General features: G+C 59.0%; 1 protein-coding gene across 1 annotated transcript in view; it reads left to right on the forward strand.

Moving 5' to 3' along the window:
- Positions 1 to 17,365, forward strand: part of LOC120885683 (obscurin-like) — a 67,190-nt gene that overhangs the window by 32,989 nt on the left and 16,836 nt on the right. Inside the window, 29 exon segments of the mRNA XM_078035638.1 lie at positions 973 to 1,031; positions 1,033 to 1,249; positions 2,419 to 2,697; positions 2,803 to 3,069; positions 3,235 to 3,504; positions 4,260 to 4,494; positions 4,496 to 4,518; positions 4,764 to 5,030; positions 5,211 to 5,323; positions 5,416 to 5,584; positions 6,004 to 6,108; positions 6,723 to 6,989; positions 7,265 to 7,534; positions 8,071 to 8,337; positions 8,424 to 8,690; positions 8,776 to 9,042; positions 10,017 to 10,270; positions 10,880 to 11,150; positions 11,321 to 11,435; positions 11,437 to 11,570; positions 12,835 to 13,107; positions 13,552 to 13,818; positions 14,364 to 14,630; positions 14,727 to 14,749; positions 14,751 to 14,945; positions 14,948 to 14,993; positions 15,289 to 15,552; positions 15,660 to 15,711; positions 16,997 to 17,133. Of these exon segments, the coding sequence (XP_077891764.1) occupies positions 973 to 1,031; positions 1,033 to 1,249; positions 2,419 to 2,697; positions 2,803 to 3,069; positions 3,235 to 3,504; positions 4,260 to 4,494; positions 4,496 to 4,518; positions 4,764 to 5,030; positions 5,211 to 5,323; positions 5,416 to 5,584; positions 6,004 to 6,108; positions 6,723 to 6,989; positions 7,265 to 7,534; positions 8,071 to 8,337; positions 8,424 to 8,690; positions 8,776 to 9,042; positions 10,017 to 10,270; positions 10,880 to 11,150; positions 11,321 to 11,435; positions 11,437 to 11,570; positions 12,835 to 13,107; positions 13,552 to 13,818; positions 14,364 to 14,630; positions 14,727 to 14,749; positions 14,751 to 14,945; positions 14,948 to 14,993; positions 15,289 to 15,552; positions 15,660 to 15,711; positions 16,997 to 17,133 (5,640 nt within the window).

The raw sequence follows: 17,365 nt of genomic DNA on the forward strand, positions 1-17,365 counted from the left end.
GGGGAACAGCAGGAAATGTGGGCTCCAAGCGCGAGCAGAGTCTTCCAGTTAGGAGCCAAAACAAAATAGAACCCAAGCCATCAGCTGTAGCCTAGGGTTTGAATCTGGGGTGGTGGGACCCCATTCTATGAGATCCAGATTTCTATTTGCCTATGTGTCTCCTGCCTTACTTTGACAAATGGAGCTTTGAACATTTAACCACTTGAAAGAATTAGACCAGTAACTCACAGCTTATAGGGTAAGTTCAAGTTGGGTTGGAGAATTCAGTGCAAAAGTCAAACCATAAACATCTGAGATGATGGTGTGTACTTCTTAAGGACCTCAGGAAGGAAAGCTTTCCTGCATAGAACCCAAATGCACTTACCACAAGAGCGAGGTCAACATATTTGACCACATTAGAACTAAATGCACTGACGCATCAGAAGACTCTAGGCACTGTGGAAAGATGGGAAGACGTTCACATCATAGCAGTGGTCAGATCTCAGGCATTCATTATACAAAGAAGCTGAAAGTGAAGGGAAGAGGACAATGCTACTAGGCATGGAGTGGAAACTGTGGACTGACACCCAGGATGAGTACACACTGGTGGCTAACAGGAGTGGCTCAGGCTTCAGAGGAGCTGCCAACATGCTCAGATCAGGAGGAACTGGGCTCTGCCAGGGCCTTGCCCAGAGCTCATGCCCTGCATGGTCCTGGGGAGACTATTCCTGGTCATTGACAGGGGGGTGCCGTGTCCCCAGGGAGAAGCCTATGCAGGAATCTGTCAGAGAGTCCCCACATGGAACAGCCCCATGCAGCAGGGGAGGGGGCTGTGTCACACACTGTGGTTCCTTGTGCTGAGGGTGATAGGGCTTCTCCAGGGCATGAGCTAGTGTGGCCTGCAGAGGGTCTGTCCTTAGTTGTCTAGCCAGATGTCTTTCTCAAGGTGGCTTCCTTGAGTCCCTGACCTGTGTCCCTCCCTTCTGTACCCAGAGCCTAAGGTGGTGTTTGCCAAAGAGCAGCTGGCACGCAGCGAGGTGAAGACTGAGGCCCGGGGCTAGTGCCACTCTAAGCTGCGAGGTGGCCCAGGCCCAGACTGAGGTGACATGGTACAAGGATGGAAAGAAGCTGAGCCAGAGCTCCCAGGTACGCCTGGAGGCCTCTGGCTTCAGGCGACAGCTGGTGGTGCAGCAGGCGGGCAAGGCGGACGCTGGGGAGTACAGCTGCGAGGCCGGGGGCCAGAGGGTCTCCTTCCACCTGGACGTCACAGGTGGGTGACATCCTGCCAGGGCTGGTCAGGATGGATGCTTGCCTGACCAATTGGGGCAATCTGCAGGGCTCTCTGGCCTTGTGCATATTGGGGCCCTTGAGGGACCACTTCCTAGAGCTTCCAGGTGCTAGAAAGTCCTTGGGGTCAGAGCACCTAGTCATTTCCGCACATTACTGGGTCTCCTGCCCAGGTTCCTGTACCTGTCCACCATAACCCTATCATAATTCCTGTGATTGAGGCTGGGGCACAGGAGGTGCAGGAAGCTGTTAGGTCCCAGAGTTGGTGAAAAGAGCTTCTCCCGAGCTGGAGTCTCCGTCTAGGCTAAGGCCCCCTGCATGTTGGGATTCCAGCCTGGGTGTCAGAAGTCTTGGCCCCAATGTCCTCTGCAGATCCTGGCTCTTGTCTTGATCCTGGGCGTCCTGACAGTCCAGCTCTTCTGAGGCGGGCACTGTGGGATGGCACCCTGCCCGCTGCACCTCAGTCTCATTCGCAGCCCCCTTCCCTTTCCTCCATAGTCCCACCCTCCCATGTGGTCCTCTCCGCACTCTGTGGGCTTGGCATCTATTGAACACACAGTACCTCTGTCAGAAAGGCTAGCAGGAGTGTCCCTCCAGGCTGACACCCTCCCAAAGAATTCCAGCAGTGTTGGTGCAGAGCATCTCACACCAGACTTCTTACTGTAGCAGTCTCTGTCCTGGACTGTGCTCCTGACCACTCACCCACCAGCCACTGACTCTGCAACCAATGCTCTATCCGAGTGCTCCAAGGGCAGGATTGGAGGGCCTTCTTGGCCTCCCTGGCCCTCTCTGCTCTGGTGCTCTCTCTAGTGCCTAATGTCAGTCTCTGCTCTTAGGGTTTGACACCAACAGAGTTTCCTTGGGCTGCCTTTGAGGATGCCACCCGCCCCACAGTTGGGGGAGGCCTGATCTGGACTGCTAGCTGCCCTTTCTCCCTGTGGTATTCATTTGTGGGTGGATTTCTCTCTGAAGGGCAGGACCTTGGGTAAAGAGCTGGTGGCCCCCAACCTGGTAGCAACTTCTTCTGGCCATCCTGTATGACACTGAGCACCCTAAATGGTGGCCCTTAGGTGCTAGTCCGATAGAAGCAGTGGTTAGGGCTAGTGTGGAGAGTCCTACACCTTCATGTCAACTGACCTCCCTCAGAGCCAGCACCTGAGTCCCAAGCCCTGGAGAGATCTGGACGCAAGGAGCCTCTGGTGATCAGGGAACATGAGGACATCGTCCTGACAGCCACGTTGGCCACACCCTCTGTGGCGGCAGTGACTTGGCTCAAGGATGGTGTGGGGATTCGGCGCAGCAAGCGGCACTAGGCCACCAGCCTGGGGGACAGGCACACCCTGACAGTCAGAGGAGCCCAGGTGCTTGACAGTGCAGTCTACAGTTGCCGGGTGGGCACGGAGAGTCAGGACTTCCCAGTGCAGGTGGAAGGTGAGCTCCTCCAGGATCACTGGGCCTGCTGCACCCACACATAGCAGAGCCTCCTGGAGCTTGGGGTACACAAGGTAGCTGACGGACATCCCCTTGTGCTTGCAGAGGTGGTTGCCAAGTTCTGTAGTCCTCTGGAGTCCATCACAGGGGATCTGGATGGCACAGTGACCCTGGCCTGTGAGCTGAGCCCACCACAGGCGGAGGTGGTGTGGTACTGTGGGAGCACGCAGCTGCGGGCGGGCAAGCGCTTCCAGATGGCCGCCGAGGGCACCCTCCGCTTGCTCACAGTGTCGGGCCTGCGTGAGGAAGACGCAGGAGAGAATGTGTGTGAGAGCCATGATGACCGCACCAGCGCCCAGCTCAGTGTCCGTGGTATGCTAGGTGGGGTGGGGGGTGTAAGCTGGAGATGGTAAGGGGGGGGATGGTAAGGCGATAGGGCAGTGGGCCCCCTTTCAGCAACTTCCCTGAGAAGGTGAGCAAGGGGTGGGGATCTTCACAGAGACACTCCTACCTCCTCAAGCAGACCTTCCCCTGCAGTGCCCTGCGTGGTCAAGCTCACATCTGGGCTGAGCACAGTGGTTGCAGAGGAGGGCTGCAAGGCCACCTTTCAGTGTGTGGTGTCCCCCAGCGATGCAGTGGTCACGTGACACCGAGACGGCATCCAGCTGCAGCCCAGTGAGAAGTTCCTCATATCGCAGAGTGGTGCCAGCCGCAGCCTGACCATCTCTAGTGTGGCAATGGAGGATGCGGGCCAGGTCACACTGGAGTCTGAGGGCGCCGCCTCTTCAGCTGCCCTCCGGATCAGAAGTGAGCTTGAAAAAGGGACCTGTGGGGCAAGCAGCTCCCTGCCACAGACTCCCCTGCAGGCTGGTTCCAAGGAGCTGTATTGTTTCTACAGCCAGCAAGTCTGGCTGACCTCAGGGGACACAGAACCTGTCCACCAGGAGATGGAACTGACTTGGGTAACATGAGGAGCTGGGTGCCTTCTCCCTAGAAGGAAAGATACCATCCTGCAGATGCATCTGGTGGGGAAGGGCCAACCAAGGTTGAGGCACTAAAGGCAGACTTCCTGGAGGAGTCGGGGCCCAGCTGATCTGGCGATGGGAAGGTGAAGGGAGTGAGGCTGGCAGCTGGTAGAGGCAGAGGCAGGAGATGGGGAAAGCTTTGAGAGCCAGAACTTCACCTGAAATAAAGTGGGAGCCATGGCAGGTTCCTAAGTGAGGGAGTGATGGAGACAAATGCACTGGGGTACTCACAGAGCATCATGGGGTGGGGAAACCCTCTGGAGTCTGCTTTTCATTCCTTTACACAAGCACATGTTCTTGGTTGTAGTAAAGTGCAGGGATTCTAGTGGCTCTGATGGGCACCACCCATTTGCTGGAGACCAGATACTGCTGGTCTTAGGCCACACTTGGTTGTTCCAGGCACTAGGGCATGGCACGGTTGTTCCAAGCTGGGAGGCTGGGCAACGTAGGGACCTGGTGGGGGCAGTGCGGCCATCTGGGTTATGGGCGGGCTGGCCCTGGGTTTCTAGGATGACCTTGGCTCTTGCGCCATCCCAGAGGCGCCTGTGCTGTTCAAGAAGAAGCTGGAGCGGCAGACCATGGAGGAGCGGACCTCTGTGACGCTGGAAGCGGAGCTGAGGCGTCAGTGGCCCGAGGTAAAGTGGACCTGGTATGCCGCAGTCTTGGTGCCGGGGGAGAATGTGGAGATCCAGGTGGAGGGCACACGCCATTGGCTGGTGCTGCGCAGCGTGGGCTTCACCCACCATGGCTTTTTTGGCTGCAAGACACTAGACCCAGGCCAAGCTCACTGTGGAAAGTGAGTGGCGCTGTGCTGGCTCAGGCCTGGGGCCTCGGGAGGGGTGGGGTGTCGAGAGGGGCGGGGCGCCACCTTCTCCCGAAGGGCAGGTCCTGGGGTGTGGGCTGATGGCTGCTGGCCTCTGCTCACCTCTGGCACCTCCTGGAGAAGCTGGCTGTGCCTTCCCTGGGGTCCCAATGCTGGCTGGTGGAAAGGCAGGGCTCTGGGTACAGCGGACCACTGGCTCCTCTCCTGCATCTCCACAGTGCGCCAGGTCGAGTTGGTTTGGGGCTTGCAGGCAGTGGAGGCGAGAGAACAGGGCACAGCTACTATGGAGGTGGAGCTGTCGCATGCCGAAGTGGAGGGTACCTGGACACGTGATGGACTGCGGCTGCAGCCAGGGCCTAGGTGCCATGTGGCTGCGCACGGGGCCACGCACATTCTCACACTCTGGGAGCTGCAGCCACAGGACAGTGGGCTAGTGGCCTTCAAGGCAGAGGGTGTGCACACGTCTGCCCGGCTGGTGGTCACTGGTGAGTGGGGGGAGGTAGCAGGACTTACTCCAGAGAGGCCTGCCTCCTTCACCAAGGTGGCCTGGGAGGCAATGGGGACATTGAGGACCAGGATGTGTGACTTGAGACAGCCAGAACTCCCTATCACCCACCTGGGAAGCACATTCTAGACCATTGATCACCTTCCTCCTGTCTTCCCAGAGCTGCCTGTGAGCTTCAGCTGCCCACTGCAGGACATGGTGGCTACCCAGAAAGAGAAAGTGACCCTGGAGTGTGAGCTGTCCTGTCCCAACGTTGATGTGCGCTGGCTGAAGGTGCTTCTCTTCCACTCCTTTATGCCCTCCCTGCCTCTCACCAGTGGCAGCTGCCCTCCACCAGTGCCTGACCAGGCCTCTTGGTTCCACAGGATGGTGTGGAGCTACGGTCAGGCAAGACCATTGGCATAGTGGCCCAGGGTACCTGCAGAAGCCTCATCATCTACCGGTGTGAGATGGGGGACCAGGGCATCTATGTGTGTGACACTGGTGAAGCTCAGAGCTCTGCTTCTCTGAAGGTGCAAGTTGAGGCTTGGACAGGTGGAAAGGACAGGGCCTAGGGTTGTGAGTACCTCCTTGCGCACCTGCAGCCTGCAGCCAGATGCTTGGCTGACTGTGCCCTTAGCATTCAGCAAACTGGAGCCCTGGGTGGGAGCACCAGGATGGCCACTGTACCTGCAGGCATGGCTGAGTCTTGCTCCCTCCTCAGGCCGAAGTGTCCAGATTGTGCGGCCCCTGGAGGACGTGGAGGTGATGGAGAAGGAAGGTGCCAGTTTCTCCTGTGAAGTCTCCCATGACGAGGTGCCTGGCCAGAGGTTCCAAGAGGGCATTAAGCTGCGGCCCAGTGACACTGTGTGTATTCGCCAGGAAGGTGCATGTGGGGCAGGCTGGCTGCAGGTGGGGTAGACCCGCCCCCAGGCTGCTCCCTTCATTCCAGGGCTGGGGGCTTTTGTCCCTAGGAAGGACATACACTCTCATCTACCGGAGGGTCCTGGCAGAAGATGCAGGGGAGATCAAATTTGTAGCAGAAAACGCAGAATCGCGAGCCCACCTCCGAGTGAAAGGTGAGTGGAGTGTGGAGAGGGGGGGACTGGGGTGTAGGGGTGTACGGGGTATGTGATAGCCCCGCCATCCCAGACCAGACCGCTTGCTGGGACTGGGACAGCAATGGTCAGGAGGAGGAATGGGAGTGTCACATCTTTCACAGGAAGATGTGGTCCCAGAGGGAGGAGCAACCTGGGGGGTGTGAGGACTCAGGGTCTCATTGCAGGCATCACTGAGAGGAGGGTGTGCACTCCAGCAGGTGGCGATGTGGCCTGCCAGGGCAGGAGAGGTGGGAGGGTCTGAGGTTGTGGGTGGGGGTGAGTGCAGGATGAGGGCATTTGGGATGGGGCTTGGGCACTGGGACTGTGGTGTGTGGAGCTGGACATGCACATTCAGGGTACACATCAGCTGTGATGTGTGAGGCATGGTGGGGGGCAAGACCATGGTGCCAGTGGTCTGTGGTACACAGCTGGTCCTAGACCAGCCTGGATGGGGACAGTCTGGCCCCTGCTGCCTCAGGTGTAAGTGCACAGGCTGTTGGGGACAGCATCTAGTCCTTCAGCAGCCCTGCTGGGAGAGCCTGTTGCCAAAGTGCTCATGGTTGGGCCCTGAACCCACTGGCCACACACCGCAGAGTTGCCAGTGACCCTCCTCCGCCCACTGAGGGACAAGATTGCCATGGAGAAGCACCGCGGAGTGCTCGAATGCCAGGTGTCCAGGGCCAGTGCACAGGTGCGGTGGTTTAACGGTGGCAAGGAGCTGCAGCCTGGACCCAAGTATGAGATGGTCAGCGATGGCCTCTACCGCAAGCTGGTCATCAATGTCGTGCAGCCAGAGGACGAGGATTCTTACACATGCGATGCTGGCGATGTCAAGACCAGTGCCCAGTTCTTTGTAGAAGGTGTGTTCCAGGCCAGCGGCAGCTCTCAGGTTCTTGGGGGTGGCTGTGGTTTCTAAGATCTGTGCTGGAAGTCCTGGAGGTGGCCCGACTGGGGACATCCAGGCAGCTGGATGTGGACACAGGAAGATGTGGGTGCAGAGGGAGGAGCAACCTGGGGGATGTGAAGACTCGGGGTGTCACTGTGGGGAAGGTTTGTGTTCAGGAAGGACCTCAGAGCTTGTGGGGGTGGACAGGTCCAGCCTCCAGGTCTACCGTGACTACCTCCTCTCCCACAGAGCAGTCCATCACCATCATACGGGGCCTGCAGGATGTGACCGTGATGGAGCCTGCACATGCCTGGTTCGAGTGTGAGACTTCCATTCCCTCCGTGAGGCCACCCAATTGGCTTCTGGGCAAGACTGTGCTGCAGGCAGGGGCGAATGTGGGCCTGGAGCAGGAGGGAACGGTGCACCGGCTGACCCTGCGGAGGGCCTGCTCCACTATGACTGGGCCTGTGCACTTCACCATTGGCAAGTCCCGCTCCTCTGCCCACCTGGTTGTCTCAGGTAAGCTGAGGTGGGCATGACTCAGGGCCTCCAGTGCGCCTGGCTCAGATGGTGGGTTGTTATGGCCTGGGCTCACAAGGAGGGGGTGTGTGGGGATACACAGGACAAGGTGGTCAGGAGATATGTAAGGGCTGGGCACACCATGGTGCTTGAGGTACCTGGGCCCGGGGTGGTGGGTGGACACAGCTCAGTGGTTTGTTGGGGGGAAGGATCAGGGCATGTGAGATTTTGGCTGAAGCTGGTGCAGGGTTGGGAACCAGTGGTCAGAGGCCTGCAGAGCAGGGTGCAAGCGCTGGGGCAGGGCAGAGCAGGATGTGTGGGGCAAGGGTATACATGGGTAGGTGTGTGGGGTGCGGGGTATCTTGGGGACAGGGAGGGGCATGTGGAGGAGAGTGGGGCAGGAGAGGAGGGGCAAGTCATGATGTGCAGGGCAGAACGTGGACTCAGTTGTGTGGGTAGAAGACTATAGAAGAATATAGCTCAGACCCAGGGCACCCAGTCCTGTGGCCCCACAGCCCTGCCTTATTCCCCTGTAGACATCCTGGTGGTGCTAACCCGGTCACTGGAGCCCAAGGCCGGGCGTGAGCTGCAGTCGGTGGTCCTGTCCTGTGACTTCAGGCCAGCCCTTAAGGCCGTGCAGTGGTATAAGAAGGACACAACGCTGGCCCCGTCAGACAAATACAAGATGACGCTGGAGGGCCAGATGGCAGAGCTGCGCATTCTTCCGCTCACCTCTGCTGACGCTGGCACCTACCGGTGCCAGGCAGGCAATGCTCAGAGCAGTGCTGAGGTCACTGTGGAAGGTAGGACATGAGGTGGGCAGGCCATGGGAGGGCCTGGGGTGAGCTCTGGCCGTGGGCAGCACTAAGGCCCCGTGTGTGCCTTCTAGCTCGGGACGTGGCAGTGACGCAGCCACTGCAGGATGCTGAGGCCACCGAGGAGGAGCGGGTGTGCTTCTCGTGCGAGCTGTCCCACGAGGATGAGGAGTTGGAGTGGTCGCTCAACGGCGCACCCCTGTACAATGACAGCTTCCACGAGATCAGCCACGAGGGCCACCGCCACACACTGGTGCTGAAGAGCGTCCGGCGGGCTGATGCAGGCACCATGTGCGCCAACTCCCCCAAGGTGTCCACTACTGCCTGCCTGGTTGTCCGAGGTGAGCTGTGCTTGTGGGGTCTACGGGTCCCCTCCGTTCATGGACAGGTATCAGGCTTCCCTCACCAGCCCCATCTTCCCTGCAGCCAAGCCAGTGGTGTTCCTGAAAGCACTGGACGATGTGTCCGTGGAGGAGTGTGGCATGCTGGCCCTGCAGTGTGAAGTGTCAGACCCCGAGGCCCATGTGGTTTGGCGCAAAGATGGCATGGAACTTGGTCCCAGCAACAAGTACGACTTCCTGCACACGGCGGGCACACGAGGCCTCATGGTGCATGACCTGAGCCACGAGGATGCTGGCCTGTACACCTGCCATGTGGGCAGTGAGGAGACCCGGGCCCGGGTCAGCGTGCATGGTGCGTGGCCAAGGGCTGGCCGAGGTGAGGTGTGGGAAGGGTCAGCACATGGTGGTCTTCCTGCATCCCAAGAGGCCCATTCTGCTCTCCAAGACCCCGGGGCTGCTTTGCAGAACCAGGAGAAGTCAGGAGCTCCCACAGTGGCTGGTGCTTGCGGAGGTCCTGTGAGGTCCCAGAGTGGACAGGCAGGGGGATGGGAGACTCTCTGGATATGCCTGGGGGCTGAGGTCGGCAGAGACATTGCTTTGGGCTGCAGGAGCAGATTTCTGAGCAGAAACCAAGAATTCAGGGTCCGGGCAGGGCCTGCCTACGAAGGGCTCCCTGGCCAAGGGCAAAGCCTGGTCATGCAGTGAGGGCAGCTTCACACAGATGGCATGCACTTCCCTTCTTAAGGAGCCAGACCCAACCCTGGACCCTGAACTCTTGGGTCTTTTGAGTGCATCCTTTTCAGCCAGGGTTGGGTTCCAACTGCAGTGCCAGCGCCCCCTATCCAGGTTCAGCGTCTGGTCATCCTGAGCTCAGTCCCTAACATATTCTGTTTCCAGGGTGTGTGGTTGGCAGGCCCACTAATTACTGACATTGTGGCTGCTGGCCCAGGTTGGCCTTGGTGGTTTCTGATGAGACAGAAAAGGAGAGGGAGGTGGAGTATTTGTCACAGAGTGGGGCTCATGCTGTCTGAAGGCTCTTCTCCTGGGGCTCCTGTCCTTTTTCCCTTGGGGTTTGTGAGTGGTGGGAAATGTGGGTGGTCCTTGCTTCCCCTTCTTTGGAGCTCATAGCCACTGGCTACACAGGCACCAGGACATGGCCAGCCCCAGGCCAAGGGTGCATCATGATTTGGTGATCGTGCCCTGCATAGGTCCTGGGCCTGGGGGCAGGGGGTCAGCCCACCTGCTGGGGCCAGCCCTGCCTGGGGTCTTGCATCGGCAGTGCTGCCGGTGTCTGACTCTGGCCTGAGGAGTCTCTGTGTCTTGCAGACCTGCACGTGGGCATCACCAAAAGGCTGAAGACGGGGGAGGTGCTGGAGGGGGACAGCTGCAGCTTCGAGTGCGTCATGTCCCACGAGAGCGCAGGCGACCTGGCCATGTGGACTGTTGGTGGGAAGACAGTGGGCAGCTCTGGCCACTTCCGGGCAGCACGCCAGGGCCACAATTACACCCTGACCATCCAAGAAGCTGCGCTCAACGATGCTGGGGAAGTGGTCTTCTCTGTGCGGGGTCTCACCTCTAAGGCCTACTTGTCGTAAAAGGTGAGTGTGATGAATCCAGCTGGGGACTTGTCACCAGAGGCCCCCAGGCTGCTGAGCCTGAGACCCTCTCCAGGTGGTCAGGAGTAGTTGAGGGACTGACCCCAGTCCTCAGTGAGCTTTCCTTGAAAGGATGTGGGGGCATAGAGGCACCTGCTGGACCTGGGAGAGATTCTGGCCCTCTGAGGGGGTCACTCTGAGCTAGTGTCCCTGGGCCAGGCCCAGGGTTTGGGTCTTAATCTGACTGCTCTCCTGGCTGGGGTTCCTAATGCACATGGCTCACCCTACCATCCCGCGACTGTTGAGCCGGGGCCACAGGGTCTATGCTTTGCTAGGAGGTTCCCAGCGGTCTGGACCTGTGCTCTTGGTGTACATGCCTGGTGCACACTGCAGGCTCAGTGTTGGGTCTCAGGAGTGGCCTGAGCACTGCTGTGCTGGGTGCTTTCCCCTGGTGGCCAGGGCTCCTGGCAAGTCAGTGTTGGAGGCTCCTGGGGCCTGGGGTCCAGGCTCTGTGGTGTTGGTCTTGAAATGGACGTTCCCAAGGCCCACCCCTGCCCCTGCCCCTCGCTGAGTATGTCTGTGCTTCCTGGGTAGATACTTTTGTTCCCTTCAGAGAGGCCAGTGGACATCATGAAGCCCCTAGAAGACCAGCAGGCCACATTGGGAGAGGACATGGTGCTCACTTGTGAACTGTCGAGGTCAGGCACCCCTGTGCACTGGCTGAAGGATGGGAAGGCCATCCGCGAGAGTCAGAAGTACAAGCTGCTCCGCGAAGGCACGCGGGCTGTGCTGGTCATCAAGGACTCTGGCACATACACGTGTGAGACGGACGCTTCCAAGAGCACAGCCAGACTCCATGTGGATGGTGAGTGCCCTCACAGCCCCACAGCAGCTCTCCCTTGGCATGCCCAGGACCCCTGCCTCAGATCAGGGGAGGTCTCTCTCAGGGCTCTGCTTTCATGGCCGGCAGGAGGGACAAGGCTGGCCTGGGATGTATGCAAGCTTTACACTCACGTCTTCTGTCTTCTCTCCCAGAAAAGGCCAACAGGTTTACAGAGGAGCTGGTTGACCTGTAGGTGGAGGAGAAGGGCACAGCTGTGTTCAAGTGCAAGACGGAGCTCCCGGCATCCACCGTGACATGGTGAAAGGGCCTCTGGGAAGCACATGTTGAGCCAGGAAGGCTTGGCCCTGAGGCTCACCATCCGCACCCTGGAGAAGATGAACAGTGACACCTACACCTGTGACATTGGGCAGGCCCAGTCCCAGTCCCGGCTCCTGGTGCAAGGTGAGTGGCTGGTGCAGCCACAGTGCTCACGTGTGCCCTGGCTTTCAGCACCTCGGGGGCTCAGGTGGGCCTTATTGAAACTGACCCTAGAGGCTGTGCTTGGCCTGCCCAGCCCAGGTAAAGGGGATGAGCTTGGGGCCTCTGGGGTGCTCCCTGTGCCTTTCTGTGGGTGAGTCAATGGCTTCTTTCCCTGGAGCTATCCTTGCCTGCTGCACGTACTTTCTGGGCTCAGGCGCACTCGGCTCTGGGCCTGCACACCTTTTTCCCTCTCCCCGCCCACCAGAGGGGTATCCTGACCCTGATGCTGACAGCATGGAGCCCAGGTGTTCCCAGGGTGGAGCTGTTAGTGTGCCTGTGACAGTAGATGTCTAAACACGTGGAGGGAGATTCTCCAAAGAATAATGATGTCACTCGGAAGAGTGGAGTGTTGCAGGGCTAGGGTAAACTAAGTGTGTGCCAAGGAAGCTAAGGCCAGGGGAAGGCTTTAGGGCACAGAAGGGAGAGAGTCAGGTCCAGAGTTGGTGGCCTTGGAGACCCCATGCAGGTGCTGGCTTCTGCATAGGTGGAGGCCACTGCTGCGCAGGTGTTCTGTCAGAGGTCTGGTCTGCAGTGCGGTGGTCTGAAAGAACCAAGCGACTTCTGCTCCTGAGCTGCTGGGTGTGAGGTGTAGGACTGGGAGGTGTTGAGAATGTGCTCATCTGAGATGGGCAGGTGGAGCCTTCCCTGGGGAAACTTCCAGCTCTGGTTTTGCCAGGGTCTCAAGGAGCATTCCTCCTGGATCATGGCCTTTCACAGTGGTTCTGAGGGCTTGTTTGTATCTGGTGTACTGGGTGAGAGCCACCATTTTTCTTGCTTTGCAGACAGGTAAATTGGAACTAAAAGGGTCTGTGGTGGCCTGGGGTTGCAGGATGTACCACCAGCATCAGGACAAGTGTGTCCCAGCCCTCCTGACCATCCTTCACCTGGCCCTGGCATCCTGGGCTTGTATCCAGGGCCAAGTTTGCTAGAAGTTCTTTCTGGGTCTGTCTTCTGGGGATGGCAGAATGGTATCCAGAGCCTTGCAGACCTGAGCTGGGAGATGGGACTGGGACTCAGAAGTCACCCTGCGACAGACTGTTCTGCACTGTTCAGCTCCCATGTGCATTCTGTTGTCAACCCTGACTGGCTAACCAGTCACTTGCTTGCTGCTGGGAGCCCTCCTTGGGTCTGGAGAGAGCCAGACTTCCCTGAGCAGCAGGCCCTGATGGCTGTCTGTGCCCTGCAGGGCAGAGGGTGCTCATCACGGAGGAACTGCAGGACATGGAAGTGCACGAGGGCTCCTCAGCCACATTCTGCTGCCGTGTTGCCCCTGCTAACCACGGGCCTGTGCACTGGTTCCTGGATGAGACACCCTTGCATGCCAATGAACTCAATGAAATCGTGGTCCAGTCTGGGGGGTACCATATGCTCACCCTGCAGCAGCTGGCACTCAAGGACTCGGGTACTATCTACTTTGAGGCAGGTGACCAGAGGACCTCGGCCACCCTTCGGGTCACTGGTAGGTTTTGTACCTCAAGGCCAGGGCCATTTGGGGTGGGGATGTCATACTGTTCATGCTGCTCAGGGTACAGCTTTGAGGAGAGTGGGGAATAGCTCAGGTGGCAGCTGAGTCATGTCTGAGCTTGGGTGCAGACTCATGGTGACGTGAGACTAGATGTCCTCAGCATGGGGATCCTAGGAAGGCAGGTGTGTGCACTGGTGCTATTTTGGATGAACGCCCCTCGGTAATGCTCAGAATCCTGGTCAGCATGTCTCAAGTTGGCCTGCTTCCTGCCAGGGCGAGAGCCATGCAGAGCCCACCCTGTCCCCTCAGCGTTCCCGTCTGTGGCTGCAGCCCGAGGCAGCGGCAGACATGGACATGATGATGACCATCTGCAGCAGGAGCCTCTCTTGCAGTAACACCACAGTCCCAGGGACCCTTGGCTCCTTTCTCTTCCTCCAGTGAAGCCGAGCATCTTTTCCCGGGAGCTCACAGATGCCACAGTCACAGAAGGCGAGGACTTGACACTCACGTGTGAGACCACTGCTCCTGACACCCCCGTGCACTGCACCAAGGATGGGAAGATGCTGCGGCCATCTGCCAGGTGCCAGCTGAGCTACGAGGGCTGCTGTGCCCGGCTGGTCATCACAGGTGCCACCGCGCAGGATGGCAGGCGATATAAGTGTGAGGCTGGCGGGGCCTGGAGCAGCTCCATTGTCAGGGTCCAAGGTGAGCTCATTGCCTGTGGCTCCCAGTCTACCTGGCTGGCAAGGACTGGGGTGCATGGGTGTCCATGTCGGTGGGTGGCCTGAACTGCATGGCTGCCCTCCTGCTGCTGACCTGCCTTGCTCCTGGCTCCCTGGCTTTCTGGCCCCTTGGCTGGCCTCAGATTGCTTGGGCTGCCCCAACCTGGGCGGATGGGAACCAGGACCTCACCTCCCAGCCTGGAGGCTTAGGGTCTTGAGGTTGCAGGTTGCAGGGCTGGTGCCTTCTGAAGCCGCCCGCCTGCATGTTCTATGTGTGTCTGGAATTAGGGTCCACTTCTAATTATCTGCCTCCCACATTGTGTTTGGAGGTCCTGGGTCAGGCTCCGGCACCCATTTCTTGGGGCATGCTGGTCTGCCGCAGGTCTGCAGTGTTCCTGCCCTGCTGGCCTGCCTCCTGTGACCCTTCAGGAGTGCAGCAGCAGGGCTGGGACCACCCCCACCCTGGCTGAGAACCTCGTGGCTGGGGGTTCCCGCTCAGGGAGGTGAGCAGAGCATGTCTCTCTGCAGCTCCTCCAGTTAGGTTCCGGGAGGCGCTGAGGGACTTGGAGCTGCCGGAGGGTGGTGCCGCCACGCTGCTCTGTGTGCTCTCCTCGGTGGCGGTGCCCATGGAGTGGCGCCACGGGAAAGATGTCCTGAGGTCCAGCAGCAAGTACAGCCTGTGCCATGAGGGTGCTATGCTGCAGCTGGTCATCCGGGACCTGCAGCCCCAGGACGGGGGCAAGTATTCCTGCTCCTTCGAGGGCCAGATGACCTCAGCAACACTCTCTGTGAAGGGTGAGCACCTCTGCCTGCATGCCTGACTACATAGCTGGACTGGCTGCTTGCCACTGCAGAACAAAGTGATGTTCTCTGTGTCTTTGGTCCCCTCAGCCCTGTCTGCCCAGTTCATAGGAAAAACTGAGAAATAAGGAGGCCACGGAAGGGTCCACAGCCACGCTGCGCTGCGAGCTGAGCTAGGCGGCCCTTGTGGAGTGGAGGAAGGGAACAGAGCCCCTCACAGATGGGGACAGACTGAGCCTGAAGCAGGAGGGGGCTGTGTGTGAGCTGCAGATCCAGGGCCTGGCAGAAGAGGATGCTGGGGAGTATTCGTGTGTGTGTGTGGGCAGGAGAGGACCTCCGCCACTCTGACCGTCAGGGGTAAGGACCACTGTGGCTGTGCAGGCGTGTCTTGGTACCAAGTATGGACCCCACTCTCCATCAGCTTGTCCCTTTCCCTCCCGTCTGTGTCAACCTCCTCTTGTGGACCACAGGGTCCTTCCTGCTTCCTGGGCTGTCATGAACTAGGAGACTCCAGTGGCCATGGCCAGTGTCCCCTGATGTCACTGTGGCCTCCCCTGTTACCCTGCTGGCTTGTCTTGTCCTTTGTCTGGTCACGTGCTGTCTCCCAACATCACAGTGAACCTGAGGCCCTGTGTCTTCTGACCCTCCCCAGCTCTGCCCACCCACTTCGTAGGAAGACTGAGGAGTAGGGAGGCCATGGAAGGGGCCACGGCCATGCTGCGTTGCGAGCTGAGCAAGGCGACCCCCGTGGAGTGGAGGAAGGGGACAGAGTCCCTCACAGACGGGGACAGATTGAGCCTGAGGCAGGAGGGGGCTGTGTGTGAGCTGCAGATCCAGGGCCTGGTTGAGGAGGATGGCGGGAAGTACTCGTGTGTGTGTGGGTAGGAGAGGACCACGGCCACGCTGACCGTCAGGGGTAAGGACCATGTGTGTCCTCAGGCACTGGCTACTGTGTGTCTGAAGACAATCTCAGGTTCCCTGTGTGCTGTGTCTGCTGTATCCTCCACTGCTGTGTGCTCTTAGGCTTCTCTCACACTTGCACTGTGGGGCCTGCTATGACCCAGAGCAGCAGAGAGTGGGCTTTTCCCGGCCCCGTCGGTCACAGCCTGGGATGCAGAATGTGGGTGAGGCCAAAGCATTAAGATGGTGCATGAGACCTTCAAGGAGTGCACGATGGAGAAGGGGTGGGCACGAGACAGAGGAGGAGCAAGTGGAGGGTACTCTGACAGGCGTCCCTGCAGCCAGGGCAGCTGCCTGCATGGGGGCCGTCTGATGGGCAGGTGAGGGCCCCAGTGTCTGTTCAGTGTGGCGGGAAGGATCTCCCCCAGCTGTGAGCGGCCTCTCACCCAGGATGCTGCTGTCTCTGCTCCCATGTCAAGAGTCAGGAAGGGACTCCTGGGGCAGTAAAGTGTACTGTGGGGCGGGGCATGGCCATCTGTTCACCTCCGCCTGTAGTGGAGGTCCCACTATGTGCACGGAGGTTGATGACCTCTGTGGAGAGGCCCCAGTGCCATGACATGTTGGAGCATGGACGGAATGTGTTCCTGCACAGAGGTAGACCCCGGTGTGACAGAAGCATGTGCACACCAAAGCCCACCATGTTGCTGCAGGACGCTGGAGGGAGGCCACCGGGAAGATGCTCCCTCCCTCGACTCGGGGAGGGCTGCCTGTGGCTGGGAAGTGGGACCCTGCTGACCACCTGAGAGCTGCTTCCAGAACTGGGCATGGCCCAGGAAGGACCAGAGGTGCACAGCCCTCCTGGGCCCTTCCAGAGAGTGCTTCACTTTCTAGGATGCTCCTAGGCCCTGTTGCCTGAAGCCCCTGGGGCGGATGGACCTGGGCTGGTGGCTGGAGGGCCCCAGGAGCCAAGTTGTCCTCCCTTCTCTGTGGGGGCTACCCATGTGCTGCCATGGATGGGCCGTTGTTCATTTGTGGGTTATCTCGTCAACTCTGCTGTGGAGGCAAGCTTGCTGGCACTGTGAACAATGGGCATGGGCCCTGTGGCTGTATGTTCCAGGGTGACAGTTCCAGGAGGAGAGTGGGGGCTTCTCTCCCTGGCCAGGGTGCTCCTTTTCTTGGTTTGCTCTGGAAGATGGAGTCGGGTGTGATTATGGGAGAGTTTCTGACAGGCTGTCGATGTCCCCAGCCATCTATCAAGATCAGAGAACAGCTGTTACAGAGAGCTTCAGAGAGGTTGTGGCCAGGCTAGGCCCTTCAGTTTGGTGCTGTACAGAATCTGAGCTGGGCCAGGCCACAGAGGACACTGTGGAGGGGCACGGCCCTTCCAACCCATGTTCCTGCCCATCCATCTGGGCCCTGTGACCTTCTGTGGGCCTGTCCTCATGCTGAGGCCCTCTTAGGGAAGGCCACAAACACAGCCTGCAACAGGAGGGAGCCATGTGTGAGCTGCAGATCCAGGGCCTTGCTCTGGAAGATGCTGGGGAGTACTCCTACATGTGTGGGCAGGAGAGGACCTCGGCCACACTTACCATCAGGGGTAAAGAATATGTCCTCATGGGTTGTGGCTTGGCATTTTCGTGTCGTCCACTGCCACTTTCTGCTCCATTTGTAGTACTGCTCCTGCATGGTCTGTGGCCCTGTCCTCTGCCTAGGGTCCTCCTGCTCTTGTTCATGTGCTGTGTTGTTCTCCCACTGGCCACTTCCCTCCACATCTGTACATTAATTCACTATCCACACCGCGTGGCTATGTGTGTGGTTCTTTGTGGATC

The sequence above is a fragment of the Ictidomys tridecemlineatus genome (genome assembly GCF_052094955.1).
Source record: "Ictidomys tridecemlineatus isolate mIctTri1 chromosome 6 unlocalized genomic scaffold, mIctTri1.hap1 SUPER_6_unloc_1, whole genome shotgun sequence".
In the NCBI taxonomy this organism is placed as follows: Eukaryota; Metazoa; Chordata; class Mammalia; order Rodentia; family Sciuridae; genus Ictidomys; species Ictidomys tridecemlineatus.